This window comes from Capricornis sumatraensis, chromosome 3 (genome assembly GCF_032405125.1).
Source record: "Capricornis sumatraensis isolate serow.1 chromosome 3, serow.2, whole genome shotgun sequence".
Taxonomy (NCBI): domain Eukaryota; kingdom Metazoa; phylum Chordata; class Mammalia; order Artiodactyla; family Bovidae; genus Capricornis; species Capricornis sumatraensis.
In genome coordinates this window covers 179,345,920-179,369,957 of record NC_091071.1, presented here as the reverse complement: position 1 = coordinate 179,369,957, position 24,038 = coordinate 179,345,920, and the positions used below count along the sequence as shown (strand labels likewise).

Here is a 24,038-nt window from a genome sequence, read left to right as displayed (position 1 = left end):
GGGGACTCTGCCCCTCTCCGCCTGGGAGCCTGCCTGAGGCAGGGCAGCCTGATGGCTAGAAGTCTGGGTGTTACGTCATCCTCTGGGCCCAGCGCTGGCCACAGTCCTGGTGTCAGTCTCAGTCTTCCAGGCCTTGGTTTTCTCATCTGTAAAGTGGGCCATTGTCGCCTCCACAGAAGAATGAAGACCTGTTGGGTCAGACAGCCGGAGACACTGCAGGCACCCAGTCGAGGCAGTTTTACCACTGTTTCGCCTGTGGTCTGGGCAAGTTGGACGGTGCCTCTGGGGGTTGGGGGCCATGCAGCCCAAGGCCTCTACGAGCTCTGGTCACAGCTGCTCACTACCAGACTTTGGGGGCCTGGGGCTTTAGAGAGTCCTTTCCCCTGGCAGCTCAGATGGTAAAGAATCTGCCTGAAATGCGGGAGACCTGCGTTCAATCCCGGGGTCAGGAAGACTCCCTGGAGAAGGGAATGGCAACCCACTCCAGCATTCTTGCCTGGAGAATCCCATGCACAGAGGAGCCTAGTGGGCTACAATCCATGGGGTCTACAGTCCATGGGGTCACAAAGTGTGGGACATGACTGAGTGGTCACACTGCTAAGGAAAGCCTCAGTGGTTGATGGCCCCGGCATCTGGGACCTTGAGTTTAAATCCTGGTTGCTTGGGTTGGGAGGTGGGCATGATCTGAGCCTCCTTTTGTTTTCTGGGAGTGAGCTGAACCTGGGGAGCTGACCCTCAGGCAGGTGTTGCCAACCTGGAGGTGCAGGCTGTGGCCGGGAGCCCCTGGAGCCGAGGCAGTTCTGGATGAAAATTCAAGCCTAGGGCAGCTCATTTGTGCTCATCTGCCTGTTGGAGTGGGTGGCCCCGGGAGGGTTTCTGCTGGGCCTGCCCCTATGTGACTAATTACGTCCAGAAGTAGGAGCCAGGCGCTCCTCCCTGATTGGAGACCTGAAATGAATCAGTGCTTCCGCACTGGCCTGGCAGTCCCTTCCTGGGTGACCTCCCAGGGGTTGTGTCCCTCCAGGGTGAGCCAGGTATGCAGCCACCTGGAAACTCCATCTGGGCAGGGATACAGACACGCCCAGGTGGGACACAGGAGACGGGGTGCTGATGGGGAGGGGCTGGGGAAGGGAACGTGAATTCACCGGTGGAGAGAGGGAAGGGGTCTGTGTATACAAGGAAGCCGCTGAGCGGGCACGTGTGTGTGTGTGTGTGTGTGTGTGTGTGTGTGAAAGAGAGAGAGAAAAGTGGTGTGGGCAGCCAGCCAGGGCTCCCCTCCCAGGGGGCTGGCTCTTGGCTTTTCTCCGGCCACCCTCATTCCCTGGTCTCTGGGTCAGGACGCGGCTTTTCTCCAGCCACCCTCATTCCCTGGTCTCTGGGTCAGGACGCGGCAGCCCGGCCTGGCCCTGCCCACCTCCTCAGTGTGTCCTGGAGGCTTGGTGACGGTGGCCAGAGCGGGTGTCTGGCCGGCACTGGCCCCACCCAGGGGCCTGGTCGCAGCGGCCCCGGAGCTGGTGCAGTTCTCTGTCGAGATGGTCCAGCAGGTCACCGGGTTCTGGGCAGGAGCCCAGCCTCCGCTTTACCCACCACCCGCCCTCCACCTGCTCCTGGAGTCAGCCTAGCCCCCGTGAGCACCAGCTCCCGGAGCTTCCAATCCTCCCTGAGCGCTTCACCAGCCGGGTGGCTCTGCGCTGCCTGTGAAGGTCTCCGAGCCCCAGTTTCTGCCTCTGAAAGGTGGAAATGGCATCCTGAGGAATAAGAGGCTGGTAGGGGGAAGCACTCAATAGCCACACCGTGTTTGCTCCTGCCCTGCTCCCGACCAGCCTGGATGTTCCCAATGCCATGGCCGGGGCGCAGAGGCCCTGTGCACCATGCCGCTGACTCCTGGCTGGGCCTGCAGCGCCAACGGCTGTGGGGGCGCCGGTGGTTAGAGACACCGCCTGTCCGCGCAGGAGACGTAAGAGACACAGGTTCCACCCCCCCGGTCGGGAAGACCCCTGGAGGAGGGCATGGCAACCCACTCCAGTGTTCCTGCGGGAGAATCCCATGGACAGGGGCCTGGCAGGCCACAGTCCATCGGGTAACAAAGAGCCAGACACAAGTAAGGGGACTTAGCATGCATGTGGGGAAGCATCGCTTTGAGATCCCTCACTGGGGCAAACACTCACGGCCCCCGCGGAATGTTGACATCACTGGGAGTCCTGAGACTTCCAGTCCAGCCCCTTCTCTGCAGACCCAGAGACCGAGGGGCGGGCCTGCCCCCAGGCGGCCAGGGAGCCTCCTCCTCCAGAGTCTCTGCTGCTCCCAGCTTCCCTCCCTCCCTTCCTGGTCTCCGTTCACTCAAGCTCCAGCCCCTTCTCGGGACGGTGAATGTCCACTCTGGTCTCCTCTGGGAGAAGAGCCAGTCCAGATTGCTTTCCTTTGTTATCCGAGAGAAAGGGGAAAAAATTCTTGATTTTCTTCCTTTTCAAAAAAAATGTACCCCAACCTAGTCACTAAGCAAACATTGCTTTGAAAAAAACCAAACTCCTGAGCGGAGGACATTTCACCTCTTTTCACTGCGTTTCCTCCACGGTCCCTGCCCCGAGGCTTGGAAATGGCCTTGGGCTCTGCCTGGCTGCCTGCCTGCCCTCTGGAGCCGCGGGGCTGCCTGACTCCTGAGCCCGTTAGAGTCACTGCCCCCATCCGGCCGGGCTGCTGCCTCAAGGTGAGGGAGGGAGGCAGGCAGGGCCACTCCTCACCTTCCGCATCCCAGGCGGGAGCTCGGAGTGTGAAGTGAGGCCTGGAATCCGGGGTTCCAGGGCCCGGGAGCTTGGTTCTGAGCCTCACGGAGCTGGCCTCAAGTCTCACCTGTTACTCGCCAGCTGTGTGTCACTGGGAAAGTTGCTTTCTGAAAGTTCTTTCTTAATCAGTAAAACGGGGGTGATAGATCGGTAACACGGGGATAATTCTGTGAGGTGCACGTAAATCAGCGTTTATTCGGTGCTGTATCCTCCTGGCACGTGTTGGCTGCTCCAGACGTATTTGCTGCTTCCAGGTCCTGGTCTGAATGTGATGTTAGGGAAACTCGTGGGGGTCTGCCTCAGAGGAGTCAGCAGCCCTGGGTCTGATCCATCTCCCTGACTGTCCTACAGAGGATCACAGCTGGGCCAGCTGGGCCTGTGTTACGAGGACGCCTGGGGCCGCCGGGGGCGTCCGGTGACCTGGGCAGGGCCACTGGGTCCATCTCTGGCCTTGAGGCCCGAGGACTTCCCGGTCCCTTCACCTGGAGGGGGGGCGTTGCCTGCTGGAGGCGGCCAGGCTGATGGGGAAGCAGAGTTGAGGGCATTGATGCCACTGTGCTGTGCCAAGGCCCCTGGGGCGATTTCAGGGTGGTCCCCGCCTCAGTCCAGGGGTGAGATGGCTGACTGCGTCCACCCTTCACAGTGCCCGGCAGGCTGCGGCCGCCTTCTCTCTCCACAGTGGGCCATGCTGGCAGATGGCAGCAGCAGCAGCAGCTGATGACAATAGTAGTGACGGTGGTGACGGTGTTCACTGCGTACCCGGCACCAAGCTCAACGCCCAGTCCCATTTACGTCTCCCCTCTCTCGGAAGTGGCCAGTTTCTCACCCATTCACACGTGGGGAGAGCTGGGCTCTGCCCCCCGGGAGTCAGACAGACCTGGGCTGCAGATGGATTGTGCCCGTCCATTCACCAGGGCTTCTCCGAGCAGAGGCCAGTGTTCGACCATCACACTGCCCGCAAGGGTACACTGGCGACTCCGGGTCCTCGCTCAGGACCCCAGACCTTGGTTCTTGCTGGGGGATGTGGCCGGCTCCACATGGACAACCCCCTTCTGTGCGTGTTTACTGGGCGTTAAGAACTCTGCTTCCTGTGAGAGCTGACTTGACCTCTCTGAGCTCTCGGGAGAGTAGTTTTAAGCTGTCACTGGAATGACACATAGACCCCATCTGGGGAGCCAGGCAGAGTGGCCTCGACTCTGCCTGTGTGCGTCTGTGTGGGGCCCTTCCCTTGAGATGGAAGCAGTCGGGCAGCCCTCCCCTCTGGCCCACACGGGGTCCTGTGGTGGTCGCGGGTGGGGTCTCTCCTGCACGGTGGCTTCGAGGTGGGGGTGGGGGTATTTTGCTTGCTGCTTGGTCCTCACGGCTTGGCGCGGAGCCAGTCCAGGGCCGGGGCTGAAGGGATCCCCGTGGAATGAACGAAGGTTCCGATGGGCAGAGGGGCAGGTAGGGTCTGCAGGGCGATTCTCAATGTCTGTGAAAAGGAGACCGAACTGCGGAGGCAGAATCTCTGAACCAGCGGGGCGAGGACGGGCCAGCGGGAAGGCAGGCCTCCAGCGGAGGTGCCGGCCTGGCCGGTGCTGTGGTGTCAGCTGCCTCCCGGAGCGCTGAGCTGCATGTCTGCCGTGTGCTATCTCACCTCCCGGTGGCGCAGCCCCAGGCAGTGGGGCCACTCCTTGTGCCCATTTTGCAGATCAGAGCTGAGGCTTAGAGCACGGAAGCAGTTTGCCCGAGATGTCGCTGGTCAGTAGCGGGGCTGGAGCCGTCTGACTGCAGAGCCATCCGTAGTGGAGCTTGTGGGGTCGGCCTTTCTGGTGCACTTTGAACCCCGTGAACTCAGGGGTTGCTGGCTTCCTGTTTTCCTGGACGCAGGCTGCCTCTCACCCCCGAGCCCTCTGGATTTGTTTGCTTTTCTTGCCGGGTTTCACTGCCGTCCCCACAGCCCCCCGTGGCCTTGGCATTTCCTGTTGGCTCCGGCCTGGCTACAGGGACTCAGTGGCTCCCAGGGGCCCTGTCCTGCCCCTTCCTGGCTTATCCAGACAAGATGGACTGTGTTGCCCACGGGCTGGCATCACCTGGGTGGGCCCAGCGGGATCGCGAGGATTCCCATGCGGGGGGCGGGGCAGGGTCAGAGAGGGATCGAAAGATGCTGCGCCTTGGCTTTGAAGACGAGGAGAGGCCACGAGGCAGGGCTGCTCCAGAGGCCAGAAGGAGACAGGGAGCAGACTCCCCCTAGAAGCCCCCAAGGAGCCGGCCCTGCCAGCACCTTGCTTCTGCTGGTGAAACGCTCTGTGGGCGCCTGACCTCTGCGGCAGCCAGATAATGCATCGGTGTTGTGTGAAGTCGCTAAGTTTGTGGTCATTTGTCACAGCCGCAGTAGGAGACCAGCGCGGCAGCCCTGGGAAGAGGGGCTGATCGTGGGTCCCCTTGTGCAGCCCCAGAGAGGCGCCCGCATAGCTCCGAGGAGCTCGAGCAGCCGGTGGTGGCGTTGGGTTCACAGCCAGGGGGTGGGGGGCGGGCAGGGGCTCTATCTGTTCCTCCTCCGGAGCCCCCTGCCCACCCAAGTCAGCTCTTCAGCTCCGTCCTCCACCCCTCCAGCCTGCCTGTCTGTACTGAGTGCCTGCCGCGTGCCAGGCACTGTGGTGACTAAGGCGGATAGGGCTGCCCCCGGGGGGCTGATGGGCGGTGCCTGGGTGCGTTTATCACCTCTGGAGCCGTGTAATAATGGCCTGCACGTCTTCTGCACGTATTACTCACCAGGCCCTGTTCTAAGAGACTCGCCCCCCTCCATTAATCCTAAAGACACTCTGGTGGGGGCTCTGTCATCCCCGTTTTATAGGCACAGAGAACACACATCATCAGCCTGAGGTCACGGAGCTGGGAGGAGGCAAAGCCTGGGTGGCACCCCTTCAGCTTCCAGACCCTTCCAGCATGGAGCTCTGCGCTCCCGCAGGGATCTGGTTTTGATCCCACCCGCCCTCCACATCCCGGGACCTGGTCGTTGTCTGATCTGCCTAAGCTTCCGTGTGGTCCCTGTGAAGCGGAGGCTGGATGAGACGTGAGGACCAGACGCTGTCAGCGAGCTGCTCACCTCACTCAGCGTCTCCGAAGGGTGCGGGTGTGTCCGGGGCGGCTCCAGGCCACCGAGGGACCCTGTGCCGGCCAACATCCAGCGTTCCCTGGGATGTTTGCCTCCTCCCTTTCTTTCTCTTAATTTCTGTTTTTGGTGATAGTTGTGCATATTTATTATAGAAAAGTTGGGAAGCACAGAAAATGGCACACTAAGAGCAACCTTTAACGCTGCCACTGTGTTCCTGCTCAGCTTCTTTGCTTTGTCTATAAAGCGCGCGCACACACACACGCGCGCACACACTCACACACACACACGCGCGCACACACACACACACTCACACACACGTGCACACACTCACACGCACACGCACACACACACACGTTTTATGGGCCCACAGTTTTATTGCGCGTGCTGTTTCCCGGCTCACCTGTTGATCTAATTACAGAGGGTGAGCGTTTTCCCACGGGAAGCTGTCTTCAGCACCCCACAAGGCTCTTGGCTTGCTAGGGGAGCTCTGTCTCTCCAGGGTGTGACCTCAGAGTGGACGTCAGGGAGGGTGAGGGTGCCCCCTTGGACAGAGGCTGGGTCTGTGCAGTGGGACCAGGGTCGAGTGTTGATGAGGTTCCCCGGGGGTCTTGGTGCTCACCCCCAGTGAGGGCTGTCTTATAGACACCACGTCGGGGGCCCCTCCTCCGACTTCCCTGGGGGTTCTGCCCCGCTCTGCTCATTCCATAAGTGGATGTGTGACCATGTTAGGGGGGTGGCACGGGACAGGTGGGCCCAGGACCCTTCCGTATGTGAGGGGTGGCCGGGCTGCAGTGTGAAGAGATGAACGCGTGCAGGGACCCCGTGACCAGAGGGGGTGGAGGCGGGGAGGGGAGAGGGAAGTGGTGTCCTGGGTGTTTGGGGGACTTATCCTTGCCAGATCCTCTGCCGAAGTTTTACAGGCCTTCTTCACCTACTTCTTCTTGGAACCCTAAACGGGAGGTACTGCCGCCCCATTTCACAGATGTGGAAACCGAGGCGCAGACTGGGGCTAAGGGCTGGACGTGTGTTATCACTCAACCCTCACGGCAGGAAGCAGGGCAGCTGTCCACCGTCTCGCGCGGCAGCTCCGGGACATTAAGCCACTGTCCTGGTCTGCAGCCATGTGGCGGAGCTGCAGTCTTATCCAGGGCTGATGGCTCTGGAACGTGTGTCTCTTCCCCCTTAAGTCTGTAATTCCCCAGTTCTCAACCCTGTCGGCACATTGGAGCAGCAGGGAGCTTTAAATATACAGATCCCTGGGCCCCTCTGGACCAACAGGACAGAATCTCGGAGGCGGGGCCCCGAGTCTGCATCTCAGAGGAGCTTCCCAGGGGACTGCAGTGGGAGCCTTCTGCCCAGGTGATTTCCAGGGGCCTCCTGGCTTTAATGTGCTACACGAACGAGAAAATGGCCCGGGCTGACATCTGGCAGCAGGCTTCACCCGGGCCAGCTGGGTTTGCCTTTCTTCTGCGTCTCTTGGATTTCGGGACCGTGGGAGTGGTGCTGCTGGAGGGGTCTTTCTCCAGGGGGTGATGCTGGGAGTCGGGTGTCCGGCAAGCCCCGCCGCCCCAGCCCTCCCTGCCGTCTGCTGCAGACTGGGTTTGCTCGAGGCCTTATAAGGCTTATGTTATTCTGGTCCTTTCAATCCCCAAAGGTGGAATTCTTTCCTTTTTCATATTTTTCATACCTTGTCCTGAAAAGGGCTTCCCTGATAGCTCAGTTGGTAAAGAATCTGCCTGCAATGCAGGAGACTGCAGTTTGATGCCTGTGTCGGGAAGATCCCCTGGAGAAGGGAAAGGCTCCCCACTCCAGTATTCCTGGGCTTCCCTTGTGGCTCAGCTAGTAAAGAATCTGCCCACTATGTGGGAGACCTGGGTTCGATCCCTGGGTTGGAAAGATCCCCTGGAGAAGGGAAAGGCTCCCCACTCCAGTATTCTGGCCTGGAGAGCAAAAGGCATCAGGAATAGTGTGTGTGTTTGTGTGTGTGTGTGTGTGTGCCCAGCCAGCCAGGATCCTCAGATCGTACTGATCTTGGGGGTCTTCTCCCTGACAACTCACTCTGTGTAGCCTCTGGGAAGGGACCTTGGGAATCTGCTGAGCAACTGGGCCCACCAACAGTGAGGCTGGGGTCACTGCCATTCTCAGAGTGGGGCTTCCTGCCTTTGAAATAGGCTGGGAGGGACTTTCCTGTGGTCCAGTGGGTAAGCCTGGTTAATGCAGGGGGCCTGGGTTCCATCCCTGGTCAGGGAACTAGAGCCCCATGCCACAACTAAAGATCTTCAATGCCCGGTGCCCCAGTTAAGACCTGGTGCATCCAGATAGATTTTAAAAATAATAAATAAATGCATAAAATAGGCTGGGGGGGCAGGGGCATCTGTCATCACTGAGTGTCCCCTGAGTGAAGGGGCTGATGGAACGGGGTGGCCAGGACAAAGCAGGTCCCTGCTGTCACAGGACACTCACTCCCCTCGTCCCGGGCTTGTCCCCGGAGAGAGAGGAGGTGGGCTCAGAAGGTGCCTTGAGCTCCGCGGTGTCCTCCTAAGTCTGAACGCCGCCATCAGGGGCCTGGGAGACGGCTCTTACCCGTCCCGCCTCCTCCTTTCTGCCCAGCCCTCCTCCTCGGTTCCTCTCTGTGGACTTGGCTCCTCTCCTTGGCCTGCAGGTGACAGTGGCCTCACCTTGTAAGACGGTGTCGTCTTAGTAGCTGGCCTTTCTGCACCTGCAAGCCGAGAGGCATTAGACGTGCAGGAAGCTCAGATAAGGGCGAGATAATTGGCCTCTTATTGCTTCTTTATGGCTCTTTCATTATCTGAAACCTTTGGGGAGGCCCCAGGAGGAGTGTTTGCCCGCAGGGAGAATTAGATTTTCCTGCCAGGCAGCAGCGGGGAGGGGTGGCCCTGGGTGGGCGCAGGGTGGGTGGGGCATGGCCATGGCAGGCAGCCAGAAAGGCCAGGGCGGGTGGAGGCCCCCAGCCTCATCTCCTGCCATGCCCACTTGCTTCCCTCGCCTGGGGGGGGGGTGTCTTCCCTCCCCCCGCCTGGTGTGGGGGCAGCAGAGCTGGGGTCCAGGACAAGACTTTGCAGGTAAATGGCAGCTCTGGCGCTTGCTGGTCAGGTGATCTGGGGCAAGCTAACTGCCTATTCTGAACCTCGCTTTTCTCACCTGTAAGACGGTCGCAGTAGGACACGCACGTGTCCTCAGGCATTCTGCAGAGCCCTGGGTGCAGAGGAGATACTCCAGCGTGCAGGGCAGGGGGGTGGTCTGTAGCCAAGCCTGGGAAGGCCTGTCCAGCCACGGGCACCGGCCTCTTCCCTCCTTAGGGGCTCCTGGTCTCTCTGCTTCCCTGGGACAGTCAGGGTGGGCGTGAAGGTGACTGTCAGAGCCCCGCTTCTCCACCCAGGAAGCCAGGACTGGTGGCTTGGCAGCTGCTCAACAGAAGCCCGAGTCCAGACCAGCATCTCGAGTTGAGCCAGTGGCTCAGACCTACGCTGTCCTGTTCAGGGGCTACTAATCACATGTAGCTATTTAAATTACTTAAAATGAAATGAGATGAAAAAATAAGTTCACTGTGTTTGGTAATGTGCAAAACAGAGGCTCATATTTCCAACCCCACCGTGGCTTTTAGTATGTCATAAAATATTTCCAGATCCATTCTAAAGCCGTCTTCCAGATCCATTCTAAAGCCGTCTGCCTTCACCCGCAAATACCCACATCCGTTCTCGACGTCACCTTTTGAAATTACCCAGGGCCTTCTCCCGTGTCCTGTAGTGGAGACGCCTTGGTGCTGGGTGTTACGATTTCTCCGGGATGAAGACTTGAACTTGTGTCTCTGACTCTGTCTACGCTGAGTGCTCTTTCTCTCTTTCTGAAACAATGGGCGGGAGAGTAGTCGAGCAGACTCAGTGGCCTTGTGACAGCGAAGCTGTGCTGTCGGTGAAGGCCTGGTGAGAAGAACGCAGACTCTGCAGGTGGACAGCCCAGGCTGCAGGTCCCAGCTCCCTCGGATGAGCCGTGTGGAGCCATTAAGACATCAAGAGGCTCAGTTTCCCACCTTAGAGTGAGGATCACGCTGCCTGCCTCACATGCATTCCTGCGAAACGAGAGGCGCGGACATCGGTGACGCACAGCGCCTAGCGTGAGCTTCCAGGTCGCTCGTCGTCATGGTTACCACTCAGCACAAACTGTTTTTTAAACTTCTTATTCTGCATCGGGGTAGAGCCCGTTAACAATGCTGCCATAGTTTCGGGTGAGCAGTGAAGGGACCCGCTCATACGTAAGTTTGTTCTCTAAGTCCGTGAGTCTTTCTGTCAAAACAAACTCTCAGGCCAAACTCTTGTGTTGGGTTCAGCTGGAATGGTTTGGTTCCGTCTGAGCTTATCTGAGTGGCTGGACGCAGCGCTGTGAGGCCATCTCCAGGTTAAGAAGGCTGTTAGGGACCAGGGCTCAGGTGGCTCCCTCCAGACCAGCCCTGGCCCATCTTGACCTTGACTTGCCGCTGACAGAAAGCGTTACCCCAGGGCTGACACGTGCCCCTCACCCCCCGGGGTGACTGCTCACTTCTGGCAGCAAAACTGGAGTTGAGATGCTTCTCCCATAGTGCCGGAGCTTAGGCCTGCGCCGTCCTGCTCGCGGGCCGCTAGCCACGTGTGGCCGCTTAAAGTTAACCAAAGCGAAATAAACGAATAGTTAAGCTCCCTCGCCACGCGAGTTCCACAAGCTGCCTTCCGCGTGCTCCGCAGCCACGAGTGGCTCCCTGGCCAGCAGAGACGCGGCATGTCCCATCGTCACAGCCGTCTGCCCTGTCACCTGAGACGCAGTCCTGAGGGCCCAGCTTCGGGACCCAGCAAGCTGGCTCCACTGTCCGGCTCTGCCACTCGGGGGCCCTGTGCTCCTGGGCAGGCTCCTCTGCCGACCCCTGCAGAGCAGGAAGGATGCCAGGATCTGCCGAGAGTCACTGGGAAGGCGAGGCCAAGGGCGGCCAGCGGGAGGGGTTCTACACCTGACTCTCCCCCCCCTCCCCCCCTCCCCCCCTCCCTCCCTCCCTCTCTCCCTCTCCCCTCCCCCTCCTACCTTCTGGGTGGCAGATGTGGCTTTTTTTTTTTTGAGCATGGGCTTTATTTTATTATTATAAAATACTTATTTTATTTACTTTTGGCGGTGTCAGGTCCTAACTGTGGCCCACAGGCTGTTTTTTGTGGCACAGGCCTCTCTCTAGTTGGGGTGGGCGGGCTCGGTGGTCGTGGCCCGTGGGCTTAGTGGCTCCTCGGCGTGAGGGATCTTAGTTCCCCGACCAGGGATCGAACCTGTGTGCCCTGCACTGGACGGTGGGTGCTTAATCCACTGAGCCACCAGGGAAGCCCCCGGAGCTTGGGCTTTTAAACAACCCAGGCAAACCCTGTCCACCTTGGGGTGGTTTCAGGTTTGCGGAGACGCCGCGAAGCAGGCAGAGCTGCAGATACCCCCCTCCCCCGCCTCCCCCATGGCTGACGTCCCCCACGACCACGGGCTGCGCGTCAGAACCAAGAAACCAGCGTCGGCTCCTCACCCCTCCCCGGACTTGTGGCTGCACCGGAGCCTCACCCGTCCCTCCGCCTGCGCCGCTTGTCTGTCCCAGGACCCCACCAGGGCTCACGCGGCCTTCCGCCACCGTTCACCCTGCTCTGCTCTGTGACACTTTTTAGTTTTTCACGATCTTGAGAGAGTTGAGGCATAAGGGGCAGGAGTTTTACAGAGATGCCCCCAGCCAGGGTTTGTTTGGCGTTTTTCTCACGATTCGCCTGGGGTCATGGGCTGGGGGCCGAGCCCCGCGGGCTGAGCACCCTGTCGTGTCATCTCCGGGGACGCGAGGCCTGTGCGGTGTCCCTGGGGGTGCTCAGCTGACCACTCGCCCCCGCTGGACTCCGCTCTTCCCCACTGCGTCCCCTTGGCTTCTTTGCTCCAGGAAGCGCATCTCTGGTCCAGCCCATGCTCAAGCGTGTGTGGGGATGAAGCCCCGCTCTCTGTGTGCAGCCTTTTGAAACTTTGCAGGTCCTTGTCATCCACATGCATCCCCACCCCCAGTCATAGCCTCCGTTTTGTATGCGGAGACTGGGGACACGGAGATTCCCCCTGGGTCTGCCCTGGATGAGGAGAGTCAGGGCGCCCTGGCCAGGAGCACATCTGATCCTTGTCAGTTATCACTGTGAATACATTTGACCTTTATGCTCTTGTAAAGCAGCAGTCGGCTTTGCAATGCCTTCTAAAGGTGAGGACGCCAGGAGGGGAAGGGGTTGTCCGTGGCCGACCCAGCCCTGGCCTCCCCAGCCTTTCTGACTCCCGGCCTTGGGGGTGAGTGGCCCTGTCACCTGGTGAGGAGCTGCCCGAGGCTTCGAGGAGCCTGCTGTCCCGCCCTCCTGGCTCACGGCCCTGTTTCTCGGCCCGCAGGAGGCCAGCCGCCGTGAGCAATGGGGACGCCGTGGACGCAGCTTTCTCCGAGGCCCAGCGCTCCAGCTGGAGGCGGAAGAGTTCCCGTCGCAGTAAGTGCCCCTCCCCACCCTGCCCCCCAGGTCTCAGCCCCAGGAGGCTGGTGCCAGGAGAGGCCCCCTTCTCTAGGCCGAGGAAGCTGATGTGGGCTCACGCTCCCGGAGGGGCTGTCCTCGCTACGTGGCTTTGGTGGCAGCTGAGGCAGACGGGCCACTGCCCACCCATGAGACTCGCCCCTTTTGCCACCCTGGAGCCATGGTCCCAGAGTAGATCACACACCCAGCTGTCCATCTGTCCCCCTCCCCCACAAGCTCCTGCAGGTCGATCTGGGCAGCGGGTGTTCCCCAGTGCCCAAGACGAGGGGGTCCCCCTGACAGCAGTACCAGACACATGGGTGGGTGCTTACTGTGCAGAGGGCAGGTGCCAGGAGGAGGGTGGGAGCTGAGAGAGCCCACGAGGCCTGAGGCAGAGTGCAGAGAAGCAGGCGCCAGGGCCAGAGTGTCCAGGTCGAGGGCAAGGGGAAGCCTGGCACCAGGGAAGCAGTGAGCCATGGTGTGGTGGAGGGGAGAGTCTAGGAGTGAGCAGGGCCCGGTGAGGCTGCCATCTCCCCAGGTCCTCCCAGGGTGCGTGGGGAAGGCCTTGGAGGCCCTGCTTCCTGAAGGCGTCAGAGAGACAGCCATGTGGCCACGTCTGCATTTCAGCCACATCACTGATACTCTGGGAGAAGGGAGTGGGCTGGAGGCTGTCCAGGGGAGGCAGGTGACGTCTGGAGCTAGGGACCTGGAGAGAGCTGGGCAGGTCTGAGGGCCACTTGGGAGGCAGCATCTGTGTTGGTGGGGAGGGGGCGGTGAGGGTCCTACAGGGCTTTGGGGGCCCTGTGACCACAGGAGGCAACTGTCCCTGGAAGGCCTGTGGGGTGAGGACAGGCTCCCCGCAGGGGTGGGGGCTGGTTTTCCAAAGCCTGTCTCTGCAGGGCTGCATGTCCCTAAAGAGGGCAGAGACTGGGCACACAATTTTAGGGGGCAAGACCTCTGTAAATACTCTTTCGGGAGCTGCTAACATGGGCAGGGTGTGTGCTCTGCCCTGCTCACAGTCTACCCAGCAAAGTGTTAGGAGAGTATCATGCTCATTTGCTGATTTTTTTTTTTAACCAGTCAGGACCCCACTGGCTGAGTTTTGGGGGACTGTCCTTAACCCCACTCTCCAAATCCCATCATCCCCTGCTCCCTGCCATCCCGTGTATTCAGGGTGGCTGCCTTGCCCTCCCCCACCGCTGGGTACCAGGTGACTCCTTTGGGGCAGTCCTGGGGGCCTGGGCGGCTGAAGAGGCTTCCGGGGCCCGGCCCGGGGCTGGGTCCGCTTAAGGCTCTCTGCAGGTGCCATCAGCCAGGTGCGCAGGCCTGCTGAAGCAGGCGGGGCTTCCGCGGCCTCTGGGAGGGCTCCTTGGAGGCCTTGGGGCGGGAAGAGGCAGCTGTCCCAGTCTTCCGAGAGCAGTGGCCGGCGGGGGCTCCCCAGGGGCCGGGCTGCAGGCTGCTGGCCCGTCTGGGCCGCGGGGACGCGGGCAGGCGGAGCGAGCTGCCGGCTGGCGCAGTCCTGATGTCAGTCTGGCGGCCGCCTCCCGCCGGGCGCCACAGCCTCATTCGTGCTCCCTCCCTGTCCTTCTCTCGCAGTCGAGCGGTTTACTTTCCCCGCCCTGGAAGAAGATGTGATTTACGACGACGTCCCCTGCGAGAACCTGGACTCCCAGCAGCCGGGTAAAGCCTCTTCTCTCTGGACAGAGTGGGGGACGGAGAGGGGAGGCGGGGCCTGGCGAGGGTCTCCTCTTGCACTTCCTCCCCGGCCCCACCCAGCGCATGGCCCCTCCTCCCTGTTTTTAAAAACTGCTGCAGTCAAACCAGGAAAGTGGGAGACGGCTGCGGGCTGGCCGGCCTGGGGCGGGGCTAGGGCTGCATGGGCAGGGCTAGGGCCTCAGGGGGCGGGGTTATGACTTCAAGGGGAGGGGTTAGGGCCAAGGGGGCGGGGTTAGGGCTCCATGGGGGCGGTATAGAGCTTCCAGGGTAATAATATTGGGGCTTCAAGGGGCGGAGTTTGGGCTTCTCTGGCCGGGGGTTGCTGGGCTGTGGATACCCGACTGTGTCCGATTCTTTCCTAAGTCGTGTCCGACTCTTTTGCAACCCTTATAGACTGTAGCCGTCAGGCTCTTTTGTCCAGATTTTCTTGGACAGATTTTCCACTGGAATGGGTTGCCCTTCCTTCTCCGGGGGATTTTCCAGACCCAAGGATCGAACCCGTGGCTCCTGCCATATTTCCAGCATTACAGGCAGATTCTTTGAGCCACTGGGTTCTGTGGATCCCCAGGCAAGTCATTCACTTCTCCGGGCCTCCATTCCTCCTGAATATGGGTTAATAGTTCAGACATCCCAGGTCTATTGGAAATGACAGATTGTTAAAGCTGAATGCAGCAGGGAAGGCCTGGGAAAGCCTGGGCCCTGCTCTGGAGACAGGCCCCTGGTGGGCTGGGAAGGCAGGGAGATTGTGGCCACAGAGGGTGCGCAGGGCAGAGGAGGATCAGTCTTGCTGGCACAGGCCTGCATGCTCATCCGGCTAGAGGGAGGACTATCCAGGGAGGAGGGGTGTTTAACATCCATTCACCATGAGAGCATCTTTGCTTGAACACGCCGGCGGCTCTTCATGGTTTATCTCATGTAATTTGGTTTGAAACTTTGACTTAGGCCGTGTGTGTCTGTGTGTGTGTGCGTGCGTGCATGCATGCTCAGTCACTCTTTGAGACCTTATGGATTGTAAGCCGCCAGCTCCTCTGTCTGTGAATTTTCCAGCCAAGAATACTGGAGGGAGTTGCTATTTCTTACTCCAGGGGATCTTCCTGACTCAGGGCTCGAACCCACAGCTCTTGCATCTCCTTCACTGGCAGGTGGATTCTTTGCCACTGCACCGCCTGGCAAGCCCCCTGACTTAGGGCATCACTTCCTATTCTCCAGTGTTGCTCCCTCCAGAGGCAGGGCTGGGATTTGAGCCTGGGGCATTCGGACTCCAAGTCCAGTGTCTGTGCCTTCACTCCAGAGGATTTGGATGGCGTTTTATGACAGATGAAGCACAGTTGCTCCCCCTCTTCAATCACCCTGAGAGATTGGTTGGGTAGGGCCTGTGCAGTCACATCAGAGAGGGTTAAGCCACCAGCCCCAGATCACAGAGCCAGAATTCAAGTAGACATCTGTTTGGTCCTGCTTTTTCTACGACACGATTCTGCCTGTCTTCAGCGGCTCCCCATCTCAAGCCCCTGCATTCGAGGAGCTCCTAGTCTGACAGGGGCAACCGTAACCATGCTGGGGCAGCGTCTGGTCCAACAGGAGAGCCGCAGAGGCAACAGGACAAGGCCCAGGGTCCCCGGAGGCCCACTCCTGACGCCCGTCCCAGCACCCGGGAGGCTGGGCCTGTGACCCATGCATCCACTTAGCAAGCTCATCCCTGGAGGAGCCCGGAACCCTTTCCTGCTTGTAGCTCTCTCGGATCTGGAAGAGTGGGAAAGGATGGCTATAGGAAGGTCCCAGAGCCGGGAGAGCTGAGTGGCCTGAGGCCACTATTTGGCCCCTTTGGGCTGTTCCCTCCTGAATCCAATCAAGCCAGCCATTACTTGGTCACAGTCTTTGCTGGGCACCCCTGTGTGGGGATGTGGCATGTCCTGCAGTTTACTCTGAGATGGGCAGGAGCAGGTGGCCTAGAGCCAGCTCCAAGCCTGAAACTCAGGACCGGGGTCCATGCCCTGGGACACCCGCTCTCCCTCAAGGCTGTGGCCGGTCCTCAGCAGGTGCACCCCACAAACAATGCTCTTATTGTGGGCGTCATACCTGCTGAGGCCCAGCACTGACCTGTGTGGCCTGTGGGCTCAGTGGGCCCTCCACGGGGAGGGTGTCCACTGGGGTGCAGACCACACAGGCCAGGGGACACACAGCCCTGGGTTCTTACCTGGGTGCTGCCATTGATTCGGGCACAGGGTTCTGTGCTTTGGGCGTCGGCTTCTTCACATGAAATCAGAATATCCTCTTGACCTTGTAGGACTTCGGGAAGGGTGGCACCACAGAACTTCTGCCTAACCTCTCGGGCCCCATTCGATGCATCTGTAAAACTGGGCAGTACTAGCTTCCTCCTGGGGTTCTCGTGAGGATACCACAAGGGGGTTGGTGTGGAGCCCTGAGTGGGTGGCGATAAGTGCTTTGAAACAGAGGCCGTGATCTTGAGCGTTAGTGAAGCCCGAGGCACCGGCTGGGGCCGGAGGTGGGGAAGCAGACCTCTGTGAGGTCCCTGAAGACTCAGAGATTTGGTGACTGTGTCTCCACTGGAGATAGTGTTTCTCAGTGAGCCTGGGGATCGTGAGCGTGGCCTCTGTGGAAGGCAGCGTGGTGGATGGATGGAGCCCCCTTCCCGCTCACTGCCTGACTTGGGGCTCCATTGATCTCATTTGTCTGATAGAAAGAGGTGGTAGTTCCCGGCCCCAAGGGCCACTGGGAGGACCTGGCATGTAGTTGTAGGTGGCCGGGGCCAGAAGGAGGGCAGGTGGGTGCCTCGTGGTTCCTGCTCCGGGCCGCCCCAGGAACCGAGCTCTGCCCCTTGGCTCCTGGGTCGTGGAGCCTCTGCTGCAGTAACCGGACAGTCACCCCAGGAGAGGCCACAGCCTGGTCTCCAGCCGCTAGACTCCCTGGAGACATTGGGCACTATTATCTTTTGCTGAAAAAATAGCTCTGTGCCCCCTCCTGATCCTGGGACCAGAGTCTCCAGCTAAGCCCGGTGTGTCTGTTCTGCTCTTTGGCTGACAGTCTCTCCAGAGCCCTCACCCCCAGCTGCCCTGTGTGGGGAGGTGGAGGCTTGGGGGTCAGTGCGGAGACACTCAAGCCCACCCAGAGCCCCCATGAGTCAGGACCAGCTGCTCTTTGCTGGGTGCCTGCCGCGTACCAGGCTCTTGGCTGAGGGCTTTTCATCCCTGTTTTTTATTTCCTTCACCTTTCAGCTTATTATCCCCATTTTGCAGAGACAGCTCTGAAAACCAAAGTTCTCAGCTCTTCAGTATGTGCGGTTTCTGAGCAGATTTTTTTCTTTTTTAAATTTTAAACCCGTTCCAGTGCTCTTTCTTCTGAGCTGACAGCAAGCATTCTCACCTTCGTGCAGTTTTGGGAGTCTGGTCTCACTTCTGTGTGGCCTGTGGTTTAGCTATTCTCCAGGCAACAGCCCAGGACGTGAACCCCGTCAGTGAAGTGGAGGCTAGGCTGGGACCCTGCGTTCTGGGCCCAGGAAAGTGGATTTCCCTTCTTGGAAGCAGCGTCTCAAACCCGAGTTTACAGGGGCCACAGAGGGCCCTGATGGTGCCTGTGCCTCCAGGCCAAAGGACTCCGAGGTCTCTGTCTCCCAGTTTCCCGCGAGTCGGTGGAAGAGGGAACACTCCTGGATGATGGGCCAGGCGCGCCCCCTACTGGGCCTTCATGGAGCCTCACGGGGAACTCAGATCTGGGGCGAGGGACCCCAGTCATTCAATGGTCCAGACCGTCTTCACTGCCCGTGTCCCTCCCCCCAAGGGTGCTGGGGCCAGAGTTGAGGGCCTGAGTCAGGACTGGGTCCTAGGTCTTCTCTTTTCCACTAAAAAAATGCCAAAGAGGCCCAGAATGAGCACTCAGATCCTGGAAAGGTGATGCCAATAGTGGGAAGAAATTTGTTTTTTTAACTTTCATTTTCTACTGGAGCAGAGCTGATTAACAATGTTGCGTTAGTTTCAGGTGTGAAGCAAAGTGGTTCAGTTACACACGCGTGTGTACCTGTTCTTGACCACTTTCTGTTCCCATTTAGCTTATTAAAAAGTGTGGAGCAGAGTTGTCTGTGCCATAGCGCTTCCCAGGTGACTCAGCGGTAAAGAATCTGTCTGCAGTACAGGAGACGCGGGTTCCATCGCTGGGTTGGGAAGACCCCTGGAGAAGGAAAAGGCTACCCACTCCACTTTTCTTGCCTGGGAAATCCCATGGACAGAGGAGCCTGGCGGGCTACATAGTCCTTGGGGTCTCAACGGGTCGGACACGACTCAGGGATGGAGCGCGGACGTCTCTGCTGTGCAGTAGATCCGTGCTGGTCACCTGTTTTAAATGTAGCCGTGTGTACATGTTCCAGACTCCCATTCTGTCTCTCCCGCCAGGAGGACGCTGTGGAGCCTGTTGTGTGCCAGGCGCATTTCTTGTGTTTTCCTGCATTTTTCACGCCCTTCTCACTCTGCGGGATGGATGTTGTGTTCTCCTTGCCCCCCGCTTATGGACCAGGAAGCAGAGCTAGAGATCCACCCTGACTGCCCCCACCCCGCTGCCTGCACGCACCCCCCCCACCCCCACCCCCAAGTTCAGAAACGGGGTCTGCTGGGCTTGGCCTCGGGACCTCCGCTCACCAGCCTCGTCTTTTGGCCAGCAGAGGCGGAGAGGAACCAGCCCTACGAGGATGTGCACCAGGACAGGGCGCCCCGGGAGCCGGAGGACCTAGGCTGGAGCTCCAGCGAGTTCGAGAGCTACAGCGAGGACTCAGGCGAGGAGGCCAAGCCAGAGGCAGAGCCCACCAAGCACCGAGTGTCCTTCCAGCCCAAGGTGAAGGGACGGGGCATCTGCGGGTGGTGAGGGCCAAGGCTGAGACTCGTAGCTGAGCCTCAGTGACTCCCAGGAAGGTGTTGGGGGGAGAGAGCAGTGGCGCGGGCATCCTGCGACAGGAAACGACCCACCCACCCGTATTGCTGGCTGGCCACAGCAGCCGAACTGAGAATGGGCGTGGCCAGCGCCTGTGCTGAGAATGGGCGTGGCCAGCGCCTGCGGCAGACCCGGCAACTGATAAGGATGCTCACGAGCTCAGATCCGGCTTCAGAGTCCTCCTCATCGCGGCGCTTGGGCAGCCTGACTGATGGATGAGAGCTGACACGTGCATAGTGGAGAAGAGCCGCCTGCCAGTGCAGGAGACACGAGAGACGCGGGTTCCACCCCTGGGTCGGGAAGATCCCCTGGAGAAGGGCATGGCAACCTGGAGAATCCCAGGGACAGAGGAGCCTGGCGGGCTACGGTCCATGGGGTCGCACAGAGTTGGACATGGCTGAAGCGATTTAGCACGCACGTGGATCAATTCAACTCTGCTTCTCAGATCAGTCCTAGACCCCATAGCCCTCTGCCCTGGGGAGGTGACCAAGTGGGCTAAGACAGCCACCAGAGGACTTCTTTTCCAAAGCCTTTCAAAGTGCCAGCCATGAGCTGGTAGCTTCTGGTGTTTCCTTCTGGAACAGTTCATTCTGCTGACCTCACGGAAGCAGCCACGCAAGCCAAGAGGGCGGACTGCCTGGCTCCTCCACTCTTGTGACAGCCGTGCCCACCATCTGTTCTGCGCTGCTGCTGTGCGGTCCCCAGGCTGTGTCTGACTCTGTGTGACCCCATGGACTGGCTGTAGCCTGCCAGGCTCCTCTGCTCTGTAGGAGCCACTGAAAGGCAGCCTGCATCCATGCTGAGATTTGGGATTTAATGGGAGCCACTTCGCTGAGACAGGCCTGCCTGACCAGAGGTGACTGGGTCCCTCGCAGGTTCCTTTTTGGAAAAGACCGGGGCAGGCAAGTGGGCTGAGGTGTTAGCGAGTCCTGCCCACAGGGAGGGCAGCGACCAAGGCAGGGTCCTCAGGCCTGGGCTGGATTATGAGCGGCGTCCAACTCCATGTTCCAGAGGGCCTCCCACCCCTTTCCCAGTTTGGGGATGCCCTGGGGGAGAGGGGTGCAGGCCAGAGCAGCACCCACACCTAGGAGTCTTCAGACAGACTTTACTCAGATGAAGAGAGCACCCCCGTCCTCGGGAAGCCAGGGCCTGAGCAGGGGTCCCCTGGGCCCCTGTCTCCTCAGGCAGATTTTACTCAGATGAAGAGGGCGCCCCCGTCCTCGAGAAGCCAGGCCTGAGCAGGGGTCCCCTGGGCCTCGGTCTCCTCAGACAGACTTTACTGAGATAAAGAGGGCACCCCCGTCCTCAGGAAGCCAGGCCTGAGCAGGGGTCCCCTGGGCTACGGTCTCCTCAGACAGACTTTACTCAGATGAAGAGGGCGCCCCAGTCCTCGGGAAGCCAGGCCTGAGCAGGGGTCCCCTGGGCCTCGGTCTCCTCAGACAGACTTTACTCAGATGAAGAGGGCGCCCCCGTCCTCGGGAGGCCAGGCCTGAGCAGGGGTCCCCTGGGCCACGGTCTCCTCAGACAGACTTTACTCAGATGAAGAGGGTGCCCCCGTCCTCGGGAAGCCAGGCCTGAGCAGGGGTCCCCTGGGCCTCGGTCTCCTCAGACAGATTTTACTCAGATGAAGAGGGCGCCCCCGTCCTCGGGAAACCAGGCCTGAGCAGGGGTCCCCTGGGCCACGGTCTCCTCAGACAGACTTTACTCAGATGAAGAGGGCGCCCCCGTCCTCGGGAAGCCAGGCCTGAGTAGCGGTCCCCTGGGCTCCGGTCTCCTCTTGGCTGGTCCCCACGGCAGAGCCACAGAAAGCGGCCTTGCCCTCTTGCAAGTTCAACCACCAGAGAAGGCGCCAGAGAAGTCGAGCATCTCTGGCGCCTCTTAGGGTGCGGGTGGGGCCTGGGGGCAGGAAGACCTGACCCAGGCTCCAGGAATCCGTGTGCTCTAGAGGAGATCCAAGTCCAAACGGTTTGTCAAAAATGAAGGAAAACAGGCCTTTTTGTGAACATGAGCCCACGTTCCTCTGGCTGCCTGCCCGACGCAGGTCGGATTGGATGGGCCTGATCACAGGAGGCTTCCAAGGGAGGCGGCTGGGAGCCGGGGGGCAGGAGCCGGAGGAGAAAGGGGTCCCTGGTGGGAGGAAAGGCCCAGGCGAGAGCTGGGGAACGGGCCCCTTCCTGCTTCTGCCCTTGCAAGGTGTGAAGCCACCGCGCCCCCAGGGGAGCCTCCTGAGAGGAGGGTGGGCCCTGTGTGCCCAGTGTGGCTGTGGAGAGTGCGGGCAGGTGGGACTCCAGGCCTGGGCCAGCCCTTGTCCTCAGCCTCTGGCTGTCCCTCCGAGTCCCCCGTGGCCGTGTTCCTGGCCCCCTGCCTTCTTGCTGGGGATCAAGGGGAAGCGTCGGGCTCTCTTCGTGCAGGAGGCTAGGGATGTGGAGTTTGGCCTCTCCCATGGGCATCGGGATCACAGTGGCAGGTGGTTGAACTTGCAAACGCTGGGGCCTCACTCCCAGCTCCAGGGCTGGATGGGGCCTGGCCACCTGCTTTTTAACAGCCCTGGGTCCCCAGAGGTGGCCGGGGGCCCACAGAGCGCTCTGAGAAATGCTGGGAGAGCCCTCAGCTTGGCCTGGCCACAGGTGGGCCCTGAAGGCCTGCCTGTGGACCCTTGTCCCGCACACCCTCCAGCTCTTCCTCAGCACAGATGGTAGGGCAGCATTCTGGCAACTTCTCACCGCGAGGCCTTCTTCCCTGGCCTTGGGCCCGGCCCACCTCCTCCCTGAAGAGCAGGTCCCTGTGGATGGTGGAGGGCTTTTCCTCTGATAGCCACCTCTGCCCAAGAGACCCCCAAGCCCCTCCTGAGCTGCGGGGGCGCGTCTGCCCCCACACCTCACACGGCAGCTGCTGCATGTCTCCAGGGCCCTCTGCTTGCCTGCGTGCTGTGCGCTCTGGGGCCTCGGGCAGCAGAGATGGCCTGTGTTGAGTCCTGCCCTCGGGGCCTGGCGGGCCTGGCACCCTGTGCAGCTGTGAAAGGGCCAGGGCAGCCCCTCCTGCAGGGGTCTGGCCAGGCCAGCCCTCGGCGGGCGGACTGTTGCCGAAGAGAATGACTGAGGGTCTGCAGCATGACTCCCAGAAGCCCCTGACCAGACCTAAGTGGAAGCCTGCTCGCGGTTCGCGAGGGCCACGGTCAGCGGGAGGTGCCTTTTCCAGCTGTGAAGTGAGCTGCACTGCACGCTGTTCTGACTGGGACTTCTTCATAATTAAGATGGCCGTGGTCTGGCCGTCAGAAGCCTGGGCAGCAGAGCGTGCTGGGAGCTCAGCTGGTTGACTCCCATCTGGCCACTGCAATTGACCTAGTCCTTCTGACCCTCGGGGTCAGAGAGGCGGAGGTCCGGGGCCTTCATGACTGTGTCGCGTCAATCTTTTTTGCAGATAAAACAGGACTCCAGTTTTTTTGGAGTCTGAGTAACTCTCAGGACTTTCCCCGTCCCACTACTTCTTTGCATATCAATAGCGAACCTTCGCCCAGTGTGGTACAGCTTACGGAGCAGTTTCATTTATTGTTCCTGAGACCTCAGAGTGGTTGGTATCATTTGCTTTAAGAGTCTCATTAAAAAAAAAAGAGTCTCATTTTGTTAGGATCAGAGAACCTAAGCAACAGAAGCTCAGAGAGGTTAAATGACGTGGTGAAGGCCACGCAGCCCGTAAGTGGTAGAAGTCCAACTCAGCATCACATTGGGTTGGAAAGAAAATACCGTGTCCATTCATTCATCCATCCGTCCATCCGTCCATCCAACTGTCCATCCATTCAACAAATATTGGGCACTTAGTATTTGAAAGACGGTCCAATAATACCAGCTTCCATTCTTTTGAACACTCACTAAGCTCTAGGTTCTGTCTGCTTTGTCTGTTTAACCTTAATGATACTATGAGCTGGTTCCTATGGCCGCTTTACCTGTGAGGAAGCTGTCACTCAGCGAGGTAGAGACTCTGCAGCTGTTAGGCGGGAGCAGATTTGAAAGCAGCCTCCCTGCCTCTTGCTCAAGCTTTGGGTCCCTCTGCTCCTCTGCTTTCCCCTAAGCTCCAGTCTTGCTCTTCTCTGCACTTTGCCAAATGCAACCCTTGCTCCTGCAGTTCACGCATTTGAGTGGCTGTCTGTTCGCGCATCTCTGTCCATCTCCCCAGGTAGTATGAAGCCAGTCAGCCCCCTGTCCTTCCATCCAGTCGCCCGCCCCCCTGCCCCGAGCTGCTCCTCCCTCTGTCCGTCCACCCTTCCTCTAAGTGACCACCCAGTTCGTCCTAGCCCTTAAGAACCCAGAAACCAAATGTGCACATCCCTTCCCAACCTCACGCCCAGTGACGTCACATCGGCAGCCTGAAACTGTCCAGGGCGCGCGTGTTTGCACCATGGAAATACGACAAAGCAGGGCGCTTTTCCTGGAGAACCACTGGTTGACTGTTCACCAGCAAAGCACTGCTTCCGTCCACTCACTAATCCATCCACGTTTTTATTCATTTATGAGTGTCCGTCCGTCCCTCTACCCGTTTGCCCAGCTGTAGAATCATCCATTCATCTGCCCATCCATTCATCTGTGGGCCTGTCCATCCACCATCTGTCTGTCGCCCACCCAGCCAGCCACCTACCACCCTTCCATCTCAGAAACTCACCAAGAGCTTCCTATGTCAGGAGCCCCACTCTGGGCCCCCCGGATGGGGAGATAACGGAGACACAGCCCCTGTCCTCTGAGCGCTGGGAAGGGGCCTGGGCTGTCCGCCCCTGCCGCCCCCAGCTCCTGAGCCCCGACCCCCAGCTGGCTGGCGTGTCAGGCTGGACGCTGCTGCAGCTGACCCCGGCAGCAGCCCACTGGACCCAGGCCCCCGTCCCGCTGCCGCCAGCTGTCTCTCCGCGGCCTCACCCGAGTCTCCTTTCTCCTGTCGCTGTGTCTGCCCTGCTGCCTGCCCCACCCCTCACCTGCTCCTTCT

At 59.8% G+C, this 24,038-nt stretch overlaps 1 protein-coding gene across 8 annotated transcripts in view; it reads left to right on the top strand.

Annotated features, from left to right (window-relative positions):
- Positions 1-24,038, top strand: part of ARHGEF10L (Rho guanine nucleotide exchange factor 10 like) — a 147,792-nt gene that overhangs the window by 37,926 nt on the left and 85,828 nt on the right. For 4 of the 8 annotated variants that reach the window (XM_068966878.1, XM_068966883.1, XM_068966882.1 and 1 more), the window contains 5 exons: positions 5,379-5,385; positions 5,881-5,902; positions 12,307-12,395; positions 14,013-14,096; positions 18,802-18,971. In XM_068966878.1, the coding sequence (XP_068822979.1) occupies positions 5,379-5,385; positions 5,881-5,902; positions 12,307-12,395; positions 14,013-14,096; positions 18,802-18,971 (372 nt within the window). Of the gene's footprint in view, positions 1-5,378; positions 5,386-5,880; positions 5,903-12,303; positions 12,396-14,012; positions 14,097-18,801; positions 18,972-24,038 lie in introns of all 8 variants that reach the window. The other 4 variants (XM_068966884.1, XM_068966881.1, XM_068966879.1 and 1 more) reach the window with 1 other exon arrangement.